The sequence below is a fragment of the Pristiophorus japonicus genome, chromosome 3 (assembly GCF_044704955.1).
Source record: "Pristiophorus japonicus isolate sPriJap1 chromosome 3, sPriJap1.hap1, whole genome shotgun sequence".
In the NCBI taxonomy this organism is placed as follows: domain Eukaryota; kingdom Metazoa; phylum Chordata; class Chondrichthyes; family Pristiophoridae; genus Pristiophorus; species Pristiophorus japonicus.
In genome coordinates this window covers 183,929,725-183,953,314 of record NC_091979.1, presented here as the reverse complement: position 1 = coordinate 183,953,314, position 23,590 = coordinate 183,929,725, and the positions used below count along the sequence as shown (strand labels likewise).

The window sequence follows — 23,590 nt, the reverse complement described above, 5'->3', positions numbered from 1 at the left end:
CATTGAAGCTCATTCCTCTGGTACATTAACTCTCCCATCGAAGCCCCTCACTCTGGTACAGTAACTCGATTAAAATCCACCCATCTAGTAACCTAACTCTCCCATTGAAGTTCATCGTCAAGTAAATTAACTCTCCCATCGAAGTTCATCGTCAAGTAAATTAACTCTCCCATCGAAACCCCTCCCTCTGGTACGTTAACTCTCCCATCGAAACCCCTCCCTCTGGTACATTAACTCTCTCATCGAAGTCCCTCCCTCTGGTACATTAACTCTCCCATCGAAACCCCTCCCTCTGGTACATTAACTCTCCCATCGAAGCCCCTCCCTCTGGTACATTAACTCTCCCATCGAAGCCCCTCCCTCTGGTACATTAACTCTCCCATCGAAGCCCCTCACTCTGGTACATTAACTTTCCCATCGAAGCCCCTCCCTCTGGTATATTAACTCTCCCATCGGAGCCCCTCCCTCTGGTACATTAACTCAATTAAAATCCATCCCTCTAGTAACCTAACTCTCCCATCGAAGTTCATCGTCTAGTAAATTAACTCTCCCATTGGAGCCCCTCCTTCTGGTACATTAACTCTCCCATTGAAGCCCCTCCCTCGGGTACATTACATCTTATACGTTTCGATAAGATCACTTCTCATTCTTCAGAATTCCAATGAGTAGAGGCCCAACCTACTCAATCTTTCCTCATAAGTCAACCCCCTCATCCCTAGAATCAACCCAGTGAACGTTCTCTGAACTGCCTCCACAGCAAGTATATACTTTCGTAAATATGGAAACCAAAACTGTACGCCGTATTCCAGGTGTGGCCTCACCACCAATACCCTGATGAGATCAATACGTGTGCAAAGACCCGCTAGAGCCCCGCCGGAAAATTAGGTGTCTTTGCCACATTTAGCATCCGTCGTTGAACACACCGGAGAAACCAGGTGGTCCCAACTTCTTTAGGCGATACCTGGAGGCTATTTGAAGGGAGTAATAACTGGATTAGTTGGAGATCTCAGTGACTGCAACATTTCGACAGAGCATGGTGTGTGAACCTCTTACTTTGCAGCGGCAGATTTATCTGACCTTACAGGTTCCTAGCAACTTGAATTTGAGAGTTCAATGGGTGCATTACTAGCACACCAGCGTTGCCTTCTACATGCTCTTGTTAGACAGCGCCAAGATAGAAGGGCTGTGGGCCATGTTTTCCTATGACTGATAAAACCCCATAGATGTCAGGACAGGAGACCTTACCCTCCACGGGTTTTACATGGAGCAATGCTCATATCTCGACATGTCTGAGGAGCAGTGTGTCAGAAGTCTGTGTTTCCGAAAGGAGGTAGTTACAGAGATATGCCATCATCTGCAGGCAGACCTGCAGCCTGACATTGACACCAGGATGGTGCTGCCCGTCGCAGCAAAGGTCACTGTGACAATGACCTTCTCTGCCTTCGGCTCCTTCCAGGCTGCATCAGGGAACATATGCAGCGTCTCTCAATTTGCTGTGCATCGTTGCATCCGCAACATGACACAGGCTCTGTACAGATGAAGAATGGAGTTCATAAGGTTCCTAATGAGCAGGGATAAACAGGATGAGCAGACATGTGGCTTTGCCAAGATAGCGGGCTTTCCAATGGTTCAAGGAGCCATTGACTGCACACACGTGGCCTTGCGAGCACCATTCCAGAATGCCGAGGTCTTCCGAAATAGAAAGGGATACTGTCATGCATGTACATGCTGTTTGTAGCCACCAGATGGTGTCATTGTTGGAGGCCAGTGAGCAGCAAGCACATGGTGCTGCTCTGGTATAAAAGGCCAGCCATTTTGTGAAGCAGGCACTTTGGGTCTAAATAAAGCAGAAGCAAGGTTGTACCTTGCTTATTTAAACAGTACTCAGTTTGAACCTTTATTGCATACATAACATTTGGCGATGAGAATACAAGAACCTTTGTTTGCAAAATGAGCACGATTGGATTTTTAGAGCAATTCGTGGAGGGAGAAGATTGGGCAGACTTTGTGAGCCGTTTGAACCAGTACTTCGTGGCCAACAAAATGAAGGGGGTCGGCGATGCAAATCGGCGCCGGGCCGTGTTCCTCACCGTGTGCGGTTCAAAGATCTACGGTCTGATAAAGAATCTACTCATGCCTAGTGATCCAACAGAGAAAACGTATGAGGAGTTGTGTACATTGGTACAGAAGTACCTCAAGCCAGACGACAGCATCATCATCTCGAGATACAGGTTTTATACGCACGTTCGATCGGAGGGCCAGAGCGCAGCAGAATTCGTTGCCGACCTGAGACGTCTAGTGGGGCCGTGCAAGTTCAGGACGGTGTTGGCAGACATGCTGCGGGGTTTCTTTGTTATCAGTATCAACCACGAGGTGATCCTGCGCAAACTTCTGGCGGTGTAGGAGCTGGATTTAAAAAGGGCCATCCAGATCGCTCAATCATGTACGACGACGGGCAGGAGTTTAAAGCAAATATTGATGAAGAACCGAACCTCGGTATGTACTGTAAATGCGATTGATTCGGTGTTCGGCAGAGCGGCACATGGCAGGGCCTATCTGGCCTATTCGCGAAACCTGTGGCTGCCCAAAGTCCGCCAGTGGGAATGTATCCGACTTCTCCGTGTTGGCATTGTGGGAGAAACCTCCAGCACCAGCAGTGCCGATTTAAGCAATATAGTTGCAAAAGCTGTCTGAGAGTGGGGCATCTCCAGCGCAAGTATCAGCAGATGAGCAAGCGAGCTGCGACACATCATGTGGAGGATGAGAGTCAGACTAGTGTGGATCCGGATACGCAATCGGAGATGCCAGAGGAGGAAGTGTATGGGCTGTACTCTTTCATAACCAAGAGTAAACCAATTTTGATTAGTGTGAAATTTAACGGGATACTGATATCGATGGAACTGGACACAGGGGCGAGTCAATCGATCATGAACGAGAGGGCATTTAATAATCTGCGGGATACTAAGACTGTGAGGCCCAGGCTGAGCCCTGTTAACGCCAAGCTGCGCACATACACCAAAGAACTAATAAAGGTGATTGGCAGTGCACAAATTAATGTGTCGTATAACGGTGCGATTCACGAGTTACTGCTGAGTTCCAGGCAATGGCCCAACGCTGCTCGGCAGGAGCTGGTTGGAGAAAATCAGATGCAACTGGAACAACATAAAAGCATTGTCGTCAGAGGAAGATACATGTGCCCAAGTATTGAGCAAGTTCCCCTCGCTGTTCGAACCGGATATCAGCAACTTCACAGGAGCCAAGGTGCAGATTCATGTGGACTCAGATGCAAGACCCGTCCATCATAAAGCTTGGGCAGTGCCGTATATGATGAGGGAGAAGATAGAAATTGAACTGGACAGACTCCAGCATGAAGGGATCATATCACCGGTTGAATTTAATGAATGGGCCAGCTCCATAGTTCCTGTGCTGAAAAGTGATGGCACAGTCAGAATCTGTGGAGACTACAAGGCTACGATCAACAGGGTTTCGAAACAAGATCAGTACCTGTTACTGAAGGCTGATGACTTGTTTGCGACGCTAGCCAGAGGGAAGTCGTTCAGAAAACTGGACTTGACGTCGGCCTATATGACGCAGGAGTTGGTCGGGACGTCGAAGAGACTTACATGCATTAACATGCACAAAGGACTGTTTATTTACCACAGGTGCCCATTTGGAGTTCGCTCGGCTGCAGCAATATTCCAGAGGAATATGGAAAGTCTACTGAAGTCCGTTCCCAGAACTGTCGTGTTCCAAGATGATATCCTGGTCACCGATCATGACTCCAAGGAACATCTGAACAACCTGGAAGAGGTTCTACTGCATTTGGACAGAGTGGGACTCAGACTTAAACTCTCGAAGTGCGTTTTCATGGCACCGGAGGTCGAATTCCTCGGGAGGAAAATCGTCGCTGATAGCATCAGACCTACTGACGTGAAAACCAAAGCCATCAAAAATGCACACAAGGCGCAGAACGTGACAGAGCTGCATTCGTTCCTGGGTCTACTTAACTACTTTGGTAACTTCTTACCTAAATTGAGCACATTACTTAAACCACTGCACATACTGTTGAGAAAAGGCAACAACTGGGTGTGGGGCGCATTGCAAGACAGAGCTTTCGAGAAAGCCACCAATCTGCTTTGCTCGAACAAGCTCCTGGTACATTATGACCCATGTAAACATTTAGTTTTGGCCTGTGACGCATCGTCATATGGAATTGGTTGCTTGTTACAACAAGCCAATGAGTCGGGGAAACTTCAACCTATCGCATATGCATCCAAAAGTTTGTCTAAAGCAGAAAGAGCCTACAGTATTGTAGAAAAAGAAGCTTTAGCGTGTGTGTACAGAGTTAAAAAGATGCATCAATACCTGTTCGTTCTGAGGTTTGAATTAGAGACTGATCACAAGCCGCTCATTTTGTTGTTTTCCGAGAGAAAAGGTATCAATACCAACGCTTCATCCTGCATCCAAAGGTGGGCGCTGACATTATTTGGCAATGATTATGTCATTTGCCACAGACCTGGCACAGGGAATTGTGCCGATGCTTTGAGCCGATTGCTGTTGCCCACACCAGAGGTGGAAATGCCACAACCCGCAGATTTAATGTTAATCATGGATGCTTTTGAGAGTGAAGATGCCCCTATCAGGGCTCAACAAGTTAAGACCTGGACCAGCCAGGACCTGATATTATCGGTAGTAAAGGGTTGCATCCTCAAAGGGAATTGGTCTGCCATATCTAAGCAAATGTGCGAGGAGGCCAAACTGTACATTCGTCACAAGGATGAACTGTCTATTCAAGCAGATTGCATATTGTGGGGCAATCGAGTTGTAATGCCTCAGGAAGGGAGAGAGAAGTTTGTGCGTGAGTTACACAGCACACATCCTGGTATAGTGATGATGAAGGCCATCGCCAAGTCCCACGTATGGTGGCCAGGAATTGATTCTGAGCTGGAAGCATGTGTGCATCAGTGCAACACCTGCATGCAGCTCAGCAAAGCACCAGCGGAATCGCCACTGAGTCTGTGATCATGGCCATCCAAACCTTGGTCAGATTTTGCAGGTCCCTTTTAGTGGTGGTGGATGCTTATTCGAAGTGGATAGAATGCATAATCAAGCCATCCAGTCCGTCCACGGCAACCATAGAGAATCTCAATGTCATGTTCGCGACACATGGTCTGCCTAACATAGTGGTGAGCGACAATGGATCGTGCTTCACCAGTCCGGAGTTTGTGAAACTTAATGGCATAAAACATGTAAGGTCAGCACCGTTCAAGCCTGCGTCCAACGGGCAAGCAGAACGTGCAGTACAAATTATCAAGCAAAGCATGAGGAGATTAACCCAAGGGTCATTGCTGACATGCTTGTCTTGCATACTGCTGAGTTACAGGACAAGACCCCACACACTCACAGGGGTCTCGCCTGCTGAACTCATGATGAAAAGAGGTCTTAAGACCAAGTTATCTCTTGTACACCCGGATTTAAGTAATCATGTTGAATACAGAAGACAGAGTCAACAAGGGTACCATGATCGCGCAACTGTGTCATGCGAGATTTCTGTTAATGATCCTGTATATGTGTTGAATTATGGTCAGGGTCCCAAATGGATCGCTGGTATGGTCATGGCCAAGAAGGGCAACAGAATATTTGTTATTAAGCTCAAGAATGGGTAAACCTGCAGGAAACACAAAGCTGAGGCACACAGACGAGCCAGAGCAGTCGGACGAAGAAACCATCGATGACCAACCAACCTTCCAGCAGCCTTCAGTAGACTCAAGGGTCATCCGTGAACCCGGAATTTCCATCACGGACTTGTTTAATAAAAATGGACCTGCAATTCCTGACATGGCCACTGCCACCCCCAACAAGTCAGTCATCCAGCCACCAGCCACAACAGATTCCGCACACTCACCCAAGGCCGGAATTGAACTGAGACAGTCAACCCGGGAGCGTAAAGCACCGGACCGTCTCAACCTGTGAAAGACTGTGATAAGGTCTCAGAGGAGGGTATTGTCATGTATGTACATGCTGTTTGTAGCCACCAGATGGTGTCATTGTTGGAGGCCAGTGAGCAGCACGCACATGGTGCTGCTCTGGTATAAAAGGCCAGCCATTTTGTGAAGCAGGCACTTTGGGCCTAAATAAAGCAGAAGCAAGGTTGTACCTTGCCTAGTTAAACAGTACTCAGTTTGAACCTTTATTGCATACATAACACATACCACTCCCTGAATGTACAGCTGCTATGCGACCACATGCAGTGCATCCTTGCAGTGAATGTCCGCTATCCTGGCAGTGCACATGATGCATTCATCCTGCATCAGAGCAATATGCCACGAATGTTTGAACCACCACGGGAAGGACACGGCAGGCTGCTCGGGGACAAACGATACAGCTTAGCCACCTGGCTAATGACCCTACGCCAGAATCCCACCACCCAATGCTACAATGACAGCCATGCAGCCACCCGCAACATAATCGAGCAGACAATAGGGGTGCTGAAGCAGCTTTTCTGATGCATGGATCACTCTGGAGGCAGCCTTCAACACTCCCCTCAACAGGTGTCGCTTTTCATTGTGGTGTGCTGCATGCTATAATGAGGGGCCAGGCATTGCCAGTGGGGATTGTCGCCTCACATCAGGAGGAGGAGGAAGAGGAAGAGGAGCCTGGTGAGGCCCCGAATGGCCAGCAACACGAGGAGGAGGAGGAGAAGCAGCAGCAGCCATGGAGGAGGCACTGTGGCAATGCTGCCGGTGCAAGGGCCACACATCAACGGCTCACAATGCATCGCTTCTCAGAAATGGGGAAAGCTGACAGATGCAGCTGATCTTGCCCAGGCTGTGTGCTACGATAATGATAGATCTGGGTGAAATTCCACATTAATGTACAAGATGGGAATATAAACGGTCAAATGAACATTTTATTAACTGCAGCAAAATTCATACCAACAACCCCTCACCAGCAACGAATAAGAAATTTAACAAATGTCCCTTGAAACAGCATAATACACAATCAACTTCAGCAATATGTGTACAAACGCCCCTGCCATTTGTAATTCCACACCAGCTTCCATTTGCCATATTAGGCCCAGACCCATACACCAATAGCAAGCATTAAACAACAGCAACGAGATATTTACAATGATATTTATAGGATGAGGACATCTGTCCATGGTGGCCCATGCCTTTATTGAGACTTGCTCAGCGATTTGCCACCACTTTCCTTAAGCCCCCTCCCACACCTACTGCTTGTCCTTAATGGGGCCGCAGTGCTGTGTCTGTAAGGCAGACACTACAGACACTAGCAGAATGCCCTGGAAGGCCCGGCTGCAGACTGCACCACCTCAGCATCGGCAACAGCAGTCTCGGATGGCTCAGGTGTAGACCGCGGCAGGTGCAAAGGTGGAATGGCAGTGGTAGGAGCTGGAATGCTGTCATCTTGGGCAAGGTCAGCAACTTCCATTTCCAGCAGCCCATTGCCACTCCCCCAGGGCAGAGCGTCAGCATCCGGAGCAATCTGTGAGAGCATAGATTGCTGGCCTGCTTCAGCACTGTCACTTCCCCGTTCGACTGTGGGGAACACAGAGAGCATGGCAGCAGTTAGTGTGTGGATGGCACCAATCTGAGACTGACTCACACCACACTGAATCTGAAAGGCAGCAGTCTGAGAGTTGATGCCAGCAACCAGTGACTGCATCACATCACGAAGGCCTTGCATGGCTTCGGCCTGCGATGTGATAGCCGATGCCATGTCAACCAATACACGTGCCATCTGGCACTCCATTGTTGCTCGTTGAATCCATCTCCCTCTGTAAACGGGCAAGGATGGGCTCGTTGGGCTGCTGAGAGGCACAGGCAATGCTTGAGATGGCCTCTGCCAAACTCAGAGCAAGTGCATCCATGCTCTGCGGGACCCTTTCCAATGCACCCATAAGTTCGTGGTGCATTACCATGGACTCTCTCGACATAGCCTCCAAATCCAGGTCCACATCTGAGTGTCTCTGAGCAGGATTCATGGGCCAACTCACCCTCTGGGAGCTGGCCTCTGAGCTTCCCCTCGTTCTGGGTGTTGCTGCAGGCCACTGGGGCCAGGAGCCTCAGGCTCTTCAAAGTCCAGGAATGTAATTTCTTCCACCGAGGTGGTGTCCACACTCGGTGCTGCTGATGGAGGGTCCCATTCTGTCGCAAGACTTTGGTCCCTTTCTTTCCCGTCTCCACCACCGTTCGATGTGGAGGGCTCACGGGCAGGCTGCTGCGCTTCTGGCTCATTATCTGTAAGCACAAAGCAACAGAACTGTGGTTAGCAGTAGGGGAGTGGGCAGGAAGGGAAGAAGGAGGTGGCATTGCACATTTATATGTAAAGGGAGTAAGTCATGTGGTATCAAGGGGAAAATGCAAAGTGCATGAACATACCGTCGCTGTCCCCAGGGAGCATGGCTTCGTCGACCGCTCCAGCACCAATTGGTGTGTCCATGAGGTCCTGGATGTCAGGCTCCCCTCCTCCTGTGTGTCTCTGTTCACGTCTGTTGTGTGACAGTTTCAACTGCAATAACAAACACAAGAGGGTGTGAGTGAGTGTGCAGTTCATCGTGTGCCAGATGTGCCTTCCATAGTTGAATAGCTGCTACCATATGGAAGTGTGCAGATCTCCATTTGGATCTGTGTGGCTGTGCAGAGTGGCTGTGAGAATGGTGGGATTAGATGACAACCACCAAAGATGAAGGATGTGGCTGAAGTGTTGTAAACACATAACAAGAGTGAAACGGTAGTGTGAGGAGAGGTCAGGCTGAGTAGGGATGAAGAAGGTCAGCGCCACTTGAATGGTCAGGGCATGACTGCTGAACTACGCCTGACCTTTTATGGTGTCTTCACCAATGAAGACCATAGCCTAGTACACATACTGAGACAGTGAGGTTCACATTATGGCATTGCAATGTTAATAGAAAGGATACTCACCCTCATGACCCTAGTGAGGTCGTTGAAATTCTGGCTGTTGTGTATCTGTAAAGCATGCACTGCCATGTTCTGCCACCAGGGAGTGCACCCCCTGAAATCCCAAGGGATCCCAGCATCCCTTGGGAGCACTGCATTTAAGCCGGCCCCTAAAGCCTGTTCCTCATTCTGGAGTGTCTTAATAAAGACTGAGGTCATTGTTACTTTAACCTCCCCATGTGCAGTCTCAACTGCTCGCAAACACAGTTCCAGTTAATTTATGAACATTGCTAGCACTTGTGTGCTGAGAGATTTGTTTGGTGTTATCACTGGTGGACATAAACGCCTGTGCTATTGCAATGGCCCTATTGAGGGTCGGTGTCTCTACAGTCAAAAGTTTTTGTAGGATGGTCTCGTGGCCAATGCCCAGAACAAAAAAGTCTCTGAGCATTTGCTCCAGTTAGCCATCAAACTCACATTGTCCTGCAAGTCGTCTTAGCTCGGTGACGTAGCTTGCCACTTCCTGACCTTCAGATCGCTGGCACGTGTAGAACCGATACCTTGCCATCAGCATGCTCTCCCTCGGGTTAAGATGCTCCCAAACCAGTGTACACAGCTCCTCATACGACTTATCTGTGGGTTTCATCGGAGGCAGAAGATTCTTCATGAGGCTGTAGGTCGGTGCCCCGCAGACTGTGAGGAGGACTGCTCTCCTTTTTGCAGCGCTTACTTCTCCGTCCAGCTCGTTGGCTACAAAGTACTGGTCTAGCCGTTCGACATAGGCTTCCCAGTCCTCACCCTCCGAGAACTTCTTCAGGATGACCAGTTTGCTGCATCTTTGCGTTGGATTCGTATTCTCGTCGCCAGTTATTGTGTTCCTAACGCAGTTGAGGCTGCACACAGGGAGGTTAAAGTAACAGTAACCTCAGTCTTTAATAAGGCACTGCAGAGTGAGGAACAGACCTTCGGGGCCGGCTTATATACAGTGCTCCCAAGGGATGCTGGGATTGCTTGGGACTTCAGGGGATGAGCTCCTTGGTGGCGGAACATGGGAGTGCACGCTTTACAGATACACAACACACGGGATGCCTAGCGGCCTTCGCAGCAAGCGCATTCCTTCTGGAAATTTACCGCTGAGGTTTTCGGTTCCACCGCGCTAAGAGAATTGCGCAACAATTGATTTAGCATTCCCTCTCCATCTTAGGGCGAAGAAACCTAATTTTGTGGAAGGTGGCGCTAAACTTTCAGGGAGTGCTATTGCTACCGCCCCGACAGGATTAACACATCAAAATGGGCGATACTGAATTTCTAGCCCTTAAAGTTTAAATTGCAAAGGCAGCAATGTGCAGGAACTTTGAGGAGCTTCGCACAGGCTTTTGGTTCTCAAAACAACTGACTTGGAAAAACAATCTGAGACAGTGAGAAATCCTCGTGAATGACAACTAGAATATAATACCTGGGTTCTCAGGATTCTGAGTGGCCCAGCTGACTGTCCATCATTCATGAACCCAGCTGAGTGGAAAAATGGGATTTCTCGACTTTAATTCACACCCCAAAAATCATATAAAAATGGGACATTGTGGCAGATTCTTTACTGCAGTCAGAGGGGCCTTAAGAAGATTTGCTAAGAGGAAGGACGTCCAAGAACAAAATAAAACTCTGCCTTGATGCTGAGGTCTTTGGTTTAAAATGTCGTATGCACTTACTGATTTGCTTAATGCTTGTGTAAACTGTTTTAAAGCTGTGTTCAATGTTTAAATCATTAAAGGTAACTTTGATTAATTAATATATAGAATAGTGTGACTTTCGTAGTATAAAATCTGAACTGTCCAGCCTTTGGCCCTCCATTCACCATGGCATTTCTGCAGCCACCAATCTACTCAACCACACTCTCACCACCATCTTTGATGCCCTAGTCCCTAGTAAAACCATTACTCTCTCTCACCCTGGCCGTTCCCTGTGGTACTGCCCCCATCTTCGCTCCCTCGTCCAAGTGGCGTAGACTTGAACGGATGTGGCGGACAACTGGTTTAGCCATTCACCGCCAGATCTGGCTGGACCACACAAAGCATTATTGGGTCCTACTCTTGTCTGTCAAAACAACTCATTATTCCAGGATCATTGTGGAATGCAAGGATAACCCCCAGCTACTAGTCTACTGCCAACCATCTTCTTAAACCCCCCTCCCCTGTCTCCACCACACTCACCTCCAGCAACAAGTGCGAGGAGCTCATGGACTTCTTTGTCTCTAAGATTGAAACCACTCGATCAGCTGCCTCAGCCAGTTCCCTTCCTTTCCCTAGCTCACCGGGCCGAACTTCCTCTGAGGTTCCCCCCTGCCCTAGCCCTGAACTCACATCCCTCTCCAATTTCTCTCTGATCTCCCCTCTTGACCTCTCCATGCTCATCTTGTCCATGAGACCCACTTCCTGCTCCCTTTACCTTGTTCCCACTAAACTGTTGACCACCCAACTTCCTTTTCTGGCCCCCATGTTAGCTGACATTTTTAACGGTTCTCTCTCAGGTACTGTCTCCCTCTCCTTCAAATCTGCCGTCATCACCCCTCTCCTCAAAGACACGACCCATGACCCCACTGTGTTTGCAAGTTATCACCCCATCTCCAACCTCCCTTTCCTCTCCAAAGTCTTTGAACGTGTTTTCACCTCCCGAATCCATGACCATCTTTCCCGCAACTCCATGTTTAAATCCATTCAATTTCCCTGCCACAATACCGAAAGGTAAACTATCCCTCCTCATCCTTCTTGACCTGTCAGCAGCCTTTGACACAGTTGACCACTCCATCCTCCTGCAACGCCTCTCCACCGTCATCCGGCTGGGTGGGACTGCAATCGCCTGGTTCCATTCTTATCTATCAAATCATAGCCAGAAAATCACCTGCAATGGCTTCTCTTCCCACTCCCACATTGTTACCTCTGGTGTCCCCAAAGGATCTATCCTTGGCCCCCCTCCTATTTCTCATCTATATGCTGCCCCTTGGTGACATCATCCAAAAACACAGAGTCAGTTTCCACATGTACGCTGACGACACCCAGTTCTACCTCTCCACCACTTCTCCTCTCGACCCCTCCACGGTCTCTAAATTGTCAGACTGCTTGTCCAACATCCAGTAACTGGATAAGCAGAAATGTTCTTCAATTAAGAAAGAAGGAAGAAGAAAGAAGGACTTGGATTTATATAACGCCTTTCACGATCACCGGACATCTCAAAACGCTTTACAGCCAATGAAATACTTTTTGGAGTGTAGTCACTGTTGTAATATGGGAAATGCAGCAGCCAATTTGGGCACAAGCAAGCTCCCACAACAGTAGCAATGTGATAATGACCAGATAATCTGATTTTTTTTGTTATGTTGTTTGAGGGATAAATATTGGCTAGGACACCGGGGATGACTCCCCTGCTCTTCTTCGAAATAGTGCCATGAGATCTTTTACATCCACTTGAGAGAAAGCAGACGGTTTAACATCTCATCCAAAAGACGGCACCCCTGACAGTTCAGCACTCCCTCGGTATTGCACTGGAGTGTCAGCCTAGATTTATTTTGTGCTCAAGTCTCTGGAGTGGGCCTTGAACCCACAACCTTCTGACTCACTGAGTGTGCTATCCACTGAGCCACAGCTGACACATTAAATATTGGGAAGACCAAAACCATTGTCTTTGGTCCTCGCCACAAATCCGTTCCCTAACCACTGACTCTATCCCTCTCCCTAGCACCTGTCTGAGGCTGAACTAGACTGTTCGCAACCTTGGTGTCATATTTGACTCTGAAATGAGCTTCCGACCACATGTACGCAGCATAACTAAACTGCCTATTTCCACCTTTGTGACATTGTCTGTCTCCGCCCCTGCCTCAGCTCATCTGCCGCTGAAACCCTCATCCATGCCTTTGTTACCTCTAGAATTGACTACTCCAACGCACTCCTGGCTGGCCTCCCACATTCTACCCTACGTAAACTTGAGGTCATCCAAAACTCAGCTGCCCGTGCCCTAACTCGCACCAAGTCCTGTTCACCCATCATCCCTGTGCTCGCTGACCTACATTGGCTCCTGGTTAATAAATGCCTCAATTTCAAAATTCTCATCCTTGTTTAAAAATCCTTCCATGGCCTCAGCCATGATCGTATTGAATGGCGGAGCAGGCTCGAGGGGCTGTATGGCCTACTCCTGCTCCTATTTCTTATGTTCTTATGACCAGCCCTCCTGTATGGCTCAGAAACATGGACCATGCACAGCAGACACCTCAAGTCGCTGGAGAAATACCACCAACGATGTTGCCGCAAGATCCTACAAATTCCCTGGGAGGACAGACGCACTAAAGTTAGTGTCCTCATCCAGGCCAACATCCCCAGCATTGAAGCACTGACCACACTTGATCAGCTCCACTGGGCAGGCCACATAGTTCGCATGCCAGATACGAGACTCCCAAAGCAAGTGCTCTACTCGGAACTCCTTCATGGCAAACAAGCCAAAGGTGGGCAGAAATGTTACAAGGACACCCTCAAAGCCTCGCTGATAAAGTGCGACATTCCCACTGACACCTGGGAGTCCCTGGCCAAAAACCGCCCTAAGTGGAGCAAGTGCATCTGGAGGGCGCTGAGCTCCTCGAGTCTCGTTGCCGAGAGCATGCAGAAATCAAATGCAGGCAGAGGAAAGAGCGTACGGCAAACCTGTCCCACCCTCCCTTACCCTCAATGATTATTTGTCCCACCTGTGACAGAGACTGTGGTTCTCATATTGGACTGTTCAGCCACCTAAGAACTCATGTTAAGAGTGGAAGCAAGTCTTCCTCGATCCCTATGATGATGATGATCATGATGAGATGGCATGAGAGTGCTGTTCTGGGTCATACTCCTCTCCCCTGTCAAGGACCCATCACCATTGACAGTTCAGAAAGAGAATTGTTTCTAAAAGCAGTATAATAGATAACTGTGTAATAGATCTCATATCCCACTGGTACCTTGTTACCCAACAGGACTGCTGATGTTTTGTTTGAACAAGTATTGTATCTACTCCCCCACCTACCCTCCACTTTCGAGCCCAACCCCAACTGTTGACGTGTCTCCCTACCTGTGACTCAGTGCCATGGCTTCAAACGTTTCCTTGGAAACAAAATAATATTCACGCCCGTCTTCCTCATAGCTAATTGGTGGCCGGGTGGTATCTGCAAGGATAGAGACAGGAGAGTTACTAGGCTGAATCAGAGCCTCCAGAGCAGGGTTCAAGTTATACACTCTGAGCGTGGACTGCTAATCCAGAATCTGTCTGAGGGTCATCACACACACTCTTCCCCAGACCCACATCTTCTCTCTCCTACTCGAGCATTCTTTCCCTGGCCTTTTAATAAGGTGCACAGTTTTTGACTCCTTAGCTAAGGAAGGATATACTTACCTTAGAGGCAGAGCAGTGAAGGTTCACTAGATTGATTCCTGGGATAAGAGGGCTGCGCTGTGAGGAGAGATTGAGTAGATTGGGCCTATACTCGCTGGAGTTTAGAAGAATGAGAGGTGATCTAATTGGAACATATAGGGCTGGATTTTCGACTTTGGAGATTTTGGAGCATTAATCATGGTGCGGTGATCCTGATAGCGCCTGGAAAAGGTTTATGCCTTCGTCTGTAAAATTCAGCCGAAATTGAGGTTCAATGATCGGGGACGCTAAATCAGGCGTTATACAACTGTGCTTGGTCACTTCAGCCAAAGATCGTGACGCAAAAAATGCTCTACAGGTGGCCTGCACTGCCAGTGTCTAGTCTAGTCTACACTGTCCAGTGGGAGGAAGGAGACCCGTGCCAAGGGTGTTCTGGAGGATTTGGAGGGAGAAAGCTCAGGAAGTGTCAGCAGCAGACACGGTGGCTAGATCTGCCACCCAATGCCGCAAGAAGTTTGATGATCTCACGATGGTCATCAGGGCGAGTACTCTTCACATTTATGCACCCCTGCCATGGTTGCAAGATCAATGTAAAGTCTTTGATGGAGCTGCCCCTTCTTTGTGTGTTCCAGTCCATGGCGTGGGTTGTTGAAGCCACCTGAAAGCTGGAGACTCAGTTCACCAGCCATGCCCTGCGCATTCAGGATGCACGTACCCTCTTGTCCCTTTATCCCTCCTCGCATTCCCCTTCCACTGTTGATATGCGTCGGGGAGAGGTCGGGCTGAGACGGGGGAGGTCAGGGGGAGGTCAGGCTGAGACGGGGGAAGTCAGGGGGAGGTCGGGCTGAGGTGGGAGAGTCCAGGGGGAGGTCGGGGAGAGGTCGGGCTGACACGGGGGAGGTCGGGCTGAGGTGGGAGAGGCCAGGGGGAGGTCGGGGAGAGGTCGGGCTGAGACGGGGGAGGTCAGGGGGAGGTCGGGCTGAGCCGGTATGCTACCTGGCTCTCTCCTCCTCCCAGTTTTTCCACACACTCAGTCACCAGCCACAAAGATTGTGCTGAGCACATTTGCACTTCCACACAGTGGCAGCTATTCTACTATGGAAGGCACATGTGGTACAAGAGGAGCTGCACACTTACTCAACCCTTCTTCTTGCTCTTATTGTCGACCAAGTTACTGCATAATCGGAGGGAGCAGCATTGGACCAGAGGCAGAAAGCCTGATCTGCAGGACCTGACCGAGGTAAAGCAGCGAGTGTCGGCCCTCATGGGCACCCCAGTTCGTACAGTAGCCTGCGGCAAAGCCGAGCCCCCTACGGGTAGTGACGGTATGTGAATGGCTTTTGCGATTGATGTGAGTTCTTTGATCTCTAATAACAAGTGGCCTAGCCCCTTTATATATGCATGTCCAATACCACCTTCCCCTTACCTGCCTGCCCCCTCCCCTGCTGCAAACCACACGTGTGTTGCTTTGTGCTAAGAGATGATCAGCCAGAAGCGCAGCAGTCTTCCCGTGAGCTGTCGACATCTGGGCACGTGGGAGATGATGAGGGCGGGGATGACAGTGTGCTCTCTGAGCGTGTGACCCCATTAGTCGCAGCTTGTGGGACACAACATCGGGGGAAGAGGCTGATTCTGAGGAGTTTGACGACTCTGAGGCTCCTGGCCCCAGTGGCCTACAGCAATGTCCAGCGGGAGGGGAAGCTCGGAGGCCAGCTCCCCAGAGGGTGAGTCGGCCCAATAGTCCTGCACAGAGACAGGCAGATGTGGACCAGGACTTGGTGGCTATGTCCAGGGGGAACACGGAAATGCACCGTGAGCTAATGGGTGCATTGGGTAGGATCCCGCAGAGCATAGTCGCTCTTGCTGTGAGTGTGGTGGAGGCAGTCTCATGCATTGCCTGTGCATCTGAGGACTCCAGCGAGCCCATCCTTGGCCACTCATAGAGGCAGGTGGGCTCCAGCAGCAATAGTGGAGTCCCAGAGCGGATGATGTGTGACATGGGTGATGTGGCAGCAGCTATCGCATCGCAGACACAAGCCACACTCCAGCTAGGTGATGCCATGCGATCACTGACTGCTGCCATCCTATCTGTGTTCCCCACTGTATTGGCGAAGGCCATGGGCATCATGAACTTGTTTGTGAATTATATTTTCGAGCGCATCGCGGTTGAGACTTCCCGTCTGGCCTATTACAACAAGCGCTGCACCATCAGCTCTTGGGAGATCCAGACTGCTGTGTGCCTGCTGCAGCGAAGAGTGACATCATCAAGGTCCAGGTCGGTGATTGGAGCGTGGGCAGATACAGCAGGAATGGCGAGAGGCTGTGGAGGGCTGTGATCGGGGCACAGGAGAGGCGCAAGTTCAGGGCCACGGGCCCAAGGGCAGCACTGGCCAGCCCACACTGCGATATGTATGCGCACTAGGTCCGTGCAGCAGAGCTGGTCTCCAGTCGTCTTGGTTAATCCTTGCCACTGGACCAAGACCTAGCTCTATCAAGCCCGTGTGGTGGCTGGAGTGCAACGGCCACCACACGTTAAAAAAATACACGCACAGGCATCTTTCACCCTTCAACATGTAGTTCAGGACCTGGAATATTAGGTCCTTCATTGAAACACCTGTGAATCATCTTTTTTTGGCGTGGAAGCAAGTTATCCTTGTTTCGAGGGACTGTCTATGATGATGATGATGTTCCCCTCTGTCCAACAGGGATGTGACTGTGCCGAAGCAGGCCAGCAAGTTGTGGTAATACATTGTGCTCCAGAGGCTTAGCCTAGTGTGAGTGGCAGTGGTCCCCAGGAAATGGAAGGTGCTGTCCTTCCTCAAGATGACAGCATTCTGACGACCTTGCACCTAACACGGTCCACAACCGAGCCATCACAGACTGCTGCCACTGATGCTGAGGCGGAGGAACCTAAGAACATAAGAAATAGCAGCAGGAGTAGGCCATTTGGCCCCTCGAGCCTGCTCCGCCATTCAATACGATCATGGCTGATCCGATCATAGACTCAGCTCCACTTCCCTGCCTGCTCCCCATAACCCTTTACTCCCTTATCGCTCAAAAATCTGTCTATCTCCGCCTTAAATTTATTCAATGACCCAGCTTCCACAGCTCTCTGGGGCCGAGAATTCCATAGATTTACAATCCTCTGAGTCAAAAAATGTCTCCTCATCTCAGTTTTAAATGGGCAGCCCCTTATTCTAAGACTATGTCCCCTAGTTTTAGTCTCCCCTATGAGGAGACTAAATATCCTCACTGCATCCACCTTGACGAGCCCCCTCATTATCTTATAAGTTTCAAGAAGATCACCTCTCATTCTTCTGAACTCCAATGTTATAGGCCCAAACAACTCAACCTATCCTCATAAGTCAACCCACTTATCTCCGGAATCAACCGAATGAACCTTCTCTGAACAGCCTCCAATGCAAATATATCCTTCTTTAAATACGGAGACCAAAACTGCATGCAGTACTCCAGGTGTGGCCTCACCAATACCCTGTACAGTTGTAGCAGGACTTCTCTGCTTTTATACTCTATCCCCCTTGCAATAAAGGCCAACATTCCATTTGCCTTCCTGATTACTTGCTGTACCTACATACTAACTTTTTGTGTTTCATGCACAAGGATCCCAGGTCCCTCTGTACTGCAGCACTTTGCAATTTTTCTCCATTTAAATTATAATTTTCTTTTCTATTATTTCTGCCAAAGTGGATAACCTCACATTTTCCCACATTATACTCCATCTGCCAAATTTTTACTCACTCACTTAGCCTGTCTATATCCCTTTGCAGATTTTTTGTGTCCTCCTCACAATTTGCTTTCCCACCCATCTTTGTATCATCAGAAAACTTGACTACATTACACTAGGTCCCTTCATCCAAGTCATTAATATAGATTGTAAATAGTTGAGGCCCCAGCACCGATCCCTGCGGCACCCCACTAGTCATTGTTTGCCAAACGGAAAATGACCCATTTATCCTGATTCTGTTTTCTGTTTGTTAGCCAATCCTCTATCCATGCTAATATATTACCCCCAACCCCGTGAGCTTTTATCTTGTGCAATAATCTCTTATGTGGCACCTTATCGAATGCCTTCTGGAAATCCAAATACACCGCATCTTCTGGTTTCCACTTATGCATCCTGCTTGTTACATCCTCAAAGAACTCCAGCAAATTTGTCAAACATGATTTCCCTTTCATAAAACTATGCTGACTCTGCTTGATTGAATCATGCTTTTCCAAATGTCCCGCTGCTGCTTCCTTAATAATGGACTCCAGCATTTTCCCAACCACAGATATTAGGCTAACTGGTCTATAGTTTCCTGCTTTTTGTCTGCCTCCTTTTTTTAAATAGGAGAGTTACATTTGCGGTTTTCCTATCTGCTGGGACCATCCCAGAATCCAGGGAATTTTGGTAGATTACAACCAATGCATCCACTATCTCTGCAGCCACTTCTCTTAAGACCCTAGGATGTAAGTCATCAGGTGCAGGGGACTTGTCCGCCTTTAGTCCCATTATTTTACCTAGTACTACTTCATTAGTGATAGTGATTGTATTAAGTTCCTCCCTACCTATAGCCCTTTGATTATCCACTATTAGGATGTCCGCAGGTGTCCGCAGCCGGGCCTTCCAGACCCAGAGCTTGTCCAGGGTTTCCTCGTAGGCCATCTGTACTGTCTGGCCCACTGTCACAGCAGCCCTCAAGCAGCCTTGCTGTAAGATCTGAGGTCTCATTGAGGAGGAGCAGTAAGCATGGGAGGGAGTAAGGGGTAGGGTGAGGCAAATCTCAGGCCAAGTTGGATTAAGGACTCAGACCAGGTTGAGGAGATGCACTGAAAATTGTTAATGCCGCCTATAAATAGTTAAGGTACACTGCTGCACGTCATTGTTGTTGAGTGCGTTGCTACAACACGTTGTATTTTGTATGTTTTTTTGGGGGGGGATGGGGGGGGGGGAGTGTTTGTTTCTTTGTTTCAGTAAAATGCTACTTTGACCATTTGCTGTTGGTGTTGTGTGTATCATTCCAAACATCACCTTCGATGTGCCATTATGGTGGCACATAGCGTGGTCAGTATTAGCTGCAACCCTCAGCTTCCTCCATTCAAGAGAACCGATCCATTATGAGCTGTTGATGTGCGGCTCTTGGTCCAGCAGCACCTCCACACTGCCTCCCCCGTGGATGGTATGGCTGTCCAATCGGGGCCTCACCACCCTGCTCTTCGTCGTCCTCCTCCTCCTGAGGTAGGGCTGCAATTCCCACTGGCAATGCCTGGTCCCTCATGATGGCCAAGTTGTGCAGCATGCAGCATACCACAATGAATTTGGAGACCTGTTGAGGGGAGTATTGAAGGCTGCCTCCAGAGCGGTACAGGCATCGGAAACGCTGCTTGAGCACCCTTATTGTAAGTTTGATGATGTTGTGGGTGGCTCCATGGCTCTTATTGTAGCGTTACTTCGCTTTTGTGGTGGGGTTACGGAGGGGGATCATGAGCCAGATGGCTAGGCCGTATCCTTTGTCCCCAAGCAACCAATTCCCATGGTGGCCGAACCAATCGTGAGACAGAGCTCTCACGTATGATGAAAGCATCATAAGCACTCCCTGGATAGCGGGCATTCACTGCGAGGATGCGCTGCATGTGGTCACACAGCAGCTGGATGTTTAGGGAATGGTATCCCTTTCGGTTTCTGAAAACCTCTGTGTTGTGGAATGGTGCTCACAAGGCCACATGTGTAAGTCAATGGCTCCTTGGACCCTCGGGAAGCACGCAATTCTGCCAAACCCACATGCCCGTTCATTCTGGCTCTCCCTGTTCATTGGGAATGTTATGAAGTCCATTCTGTGGGAGTAGAGAGCCTTTGTGATGTGGCAAATGTAGCGATGTGCGGCATATTGAGAGACACTGCATATGTCCCCTGCTGCAGCCTGGAAAGAGCCGGAGGCATAGAAGACCAGCGCCACAGTCACCTTCACTGTGACGGGCAGTGCAGTCCTGTTGCCGCTGGTAGGCTGTAGGTTTGCCTGTAGGAGATGGCATATCTCTGTCAGCACTTCCTTTTGGAAGCGCAGCCTTCACACACACTGCTCTTCACAGAGCTGGAATTATGAGCGTTGGTGCCTGTAAACCCATGGGGGGGGTAAGCCCTCTTCACCAGATATCTTCAGCCTCTCCCCATCCGTGGGCCAATATGGCCAAGAGTCCTTCTTCTACCTTGACACCGCCCAGCAATAGCATGGAGCATGATACGCTGGCGAACTAGTAATGCCCCCATTAAATTCTTTCACTGACGTTGTAAGGACACTGTAATAGCAGATAAAGTTACCGCTATAAAGTGTGAGCTTCACGCAGTGTGCTGTGTGCAAACATTGCAGTCAATGTGACCTCCAATTTAGGATCCACCTCCCTCAATTTAAAGATGCGGCAAATACCGCCTACTTGACCATGGTTTTTCTGGTGTCACTTGAGGCGGACATTTAATGTGGCGTTAGCGGAACGCTGCATGACGATTGATGCCATGATCTGATTGAAACTATAGGGCAGGGGGGTATATTTTTGCGTCGACGCAAACTCCGAGGCGCTAACAAATGCAGCCCATAAAATTCTTAGAGGGCTTTGTTGTGTTCCTAACACAGATGAGGCTGCACACAGGGAGGTTAAAGTAACAGTGACCTCAGTCTTTAATAAGACACTCCAGAGTGAGGAACAGGCATTAGGGGCCGACTGAAATACAGTGCTCCCAAGGGATGCTGGGATCCCTTGGGACTTCAGGGGATGCACTCCCTGGTGGCGGAACATGGGAGTGCATGCTTTACAGATACACAACATCACTCCCCCCTCCAAAGTCAAAGTGCAAACTATTTACAAGGTGAGGCGGTTGGGAGCCTTTCTTTCCCTGGTGGACCGCTTCGGTACAAATGTCTGTTCTGGTGTGTTGGCTGTGCCCTCGCTGGGCTGGCATGTTGTTGGCCTGCAGGGCTGCTAGGTGAGCCTGGCCTTGCTAGGCTGTTGGGCATGATGGGTTCGATTTCCTGGTCCGGCGTGGTGTCGTTGATCCTTTGGATGTGTGTTGTGGGCTCGAAAAAGGTGGTGTCTGCTGTGCGTTGTTCCGGTCAGTCTGTGAACCGCAGCCTCGTTTGGTCCAGGTGCTTTCTGCAAATTTATCCATTGTCTAGTTTGACTAAAAACACCCTATTCTCTTCTTTAGCTATCACCGTGCCCGCGATCCACTTGGGACCATGTCCATAGTTTATCACATACACAGGGTCATTCAGATCAATTTCCCATGACACAGTAGCGCGACCATCGTTTACATTTTGTTGCTGCCGCCTGCTCTCTACCTGATCATGCAGGTTGGGGTGAACCAGCGAGAGTCTGGTTTTAAGTGTCCTCTTCATGAGTAGCTCAGCCGGGGGCACCCCTGTGAGCGAGTGGGGTCTCGTGCGGTAGCTGAGCAGTACTCGGGACAGGCGGGTTTGGAGTGAGCCTTCTGTGACTTGTTTAAGGCTCTGTTTGATGGTTTGTACTGGCAGCTCTGCCTGCCCATTGGAGGCTGGTTTAAACGGGGCCGAGGTGACATGTTTGATCCCATTGCGGGTCATGAATTCTTTAAATTCGGCATTGGTGAAACATGGCCCGTTGTCACTGACCAGTATGTCAGGCAGGCCGTGGGTGGAAAACATGGCCTTCAGGCTTTCAATGGTGGCGGTGGCGGTGCTTCCCGACATTATTTCACATTCAATCCATTTTGAAAAAGCATCCACCACCCCAGGAACATTTTACTGAGAAACGGGCCCGCATAGTCGACATGGATCCTCGACCATGGTCTGGAGGGCCAGGTCCACAAACTTAGTGGTGCCTCTCTGGGCGCGTTGCTCAACTGAGCAAACACGCTGCATTGCCGTACACAGGACTCGACATCAGAGTCGATACCAGGCCACCACACGTGGGATCTGGCTATCGCTTACATCATTACTATACCCGGGTGTATGCTGTGGAGATCCGAGATGAATGTCTCCCTGCCCTTTTTTGGTAGCACTACGCGGTTACCCCACAACAGGCAGTCTGCCTGAATGGACAGCTCGTCCTTTCGCCGCTGGAACGGCATGATTGGCTCTTGCATTTCAACGGGGATGCTGGCCCAGCTCCCATGCAGTACACAGTTTTTTACTAGGGACAGCAGAGGATCTTGGCTGGTCCAAGTCCTAATCTGGCGGGCCGTGACAGGTGAGTTGTCATTTTCAAACGCTTCCATGACCATCAACAAGTCTGCGGGCTGCGCCACCATCAACAAGTTTGCAGGCTGCGCCATTTCCACCCCCGTTGTGGGCAATGGTAGCCGACTGAGAGCATCCACACAGTTCTCGGTGCCCGGCCTGTGGCGGATGGTATAATTATATGCTGATAGCGCGAGTGCCCACCTTTGTATGCGAGCTGAGGCATTAGTATTTATCCCCTTCAGCGAACAGGGATGTGAGGGGCTTGTGATCGGTTTCCAGCTCAAATTTGAGGCCAAACAGGTACATTTTCTTTACCCCGAACACACATGCTAATGCCTCTTTCTCAATCATGCTGTAGGCCCTCTCGGCCTTAGACAAGCTCCTGGAAGCAGAGGCGACAGGTTGCAACTTCCCCGCAACGTTGGCTTGTTGTAATACACACCCGACTCCGTACGACGACGCGTCACATGCTAGCACAAGTCTTTTACATGGGTTCTACAATACAAGCAGCTTGTTGGAGCATAAAATATTTCTGGCTTTCTCAAAAGCAATTACTTGTTTTTTTCCCCATACCTAGTTCTCATCTTTACACAAAAACACATGTAGGGGCTCTAAGAGGGTGTTTAGCCCCGGTAGGAAGTTACCAAAATAGTTGAGGAGTCCCAGGAACGACCGCAGCTCCGTGACGTTCTGTGGTCTAGGCGCATTCCTGATAGCCTCTGTCTTGGCATCTGCTGTCCGCCGCGATCTTTCTACCCAAAGACTCCACTTCTGTTGCCATGAAGATGCATTTCGACGTCTTCAGCCGCAGCCCTACGTGATCCAGTCGCTGGAGGACCTCCTCCAGGTTTTGTAGGTGCTCGGCAGTGTTCCGACCTGTGACCAATATGTCGTTCTGAAAGACCACCGTGTGTGGTACCGACTTGAGTAGGCTCTCCATGTTTCTCTGGAAGATTGCTGCAGCCGACCGAATTCCAAACGGGCATCTGTTGTAGATGAATAGTCCCTTGTGCGTGTTGATGCAGGTGAGGCCCTTTGAAGACTCCTCCAGCTCCTGCGTCATGTAGGCCA

At 49.5% G+C, this 23,590-nt stretch overlaps 1 protein-coding gene across 1 annotated transcript in view; it reads right to left on the bottom strand.

Annotated features, from left to right (window-relative positions):
- LOC139259421 (MAGUK p55 subfamily member 4-like) overlaps window positions 1-23,590 on the bottom strand; it is a 238,666-nt gene that overhangs the window by 24,556 nt on the left and 190,520 nt on the right. Inside the window, exon 16 of the mRNA XM_070874887.1 lies at window positions 14,007-14,100. Coding sequence (XP_070730988.1) covers window positions 14,007-14,100 — 94 coding nt within the window. The remainder of the gene's footprint in view (window positions 1-14,006; window positions 14,101-23,590) is intronic.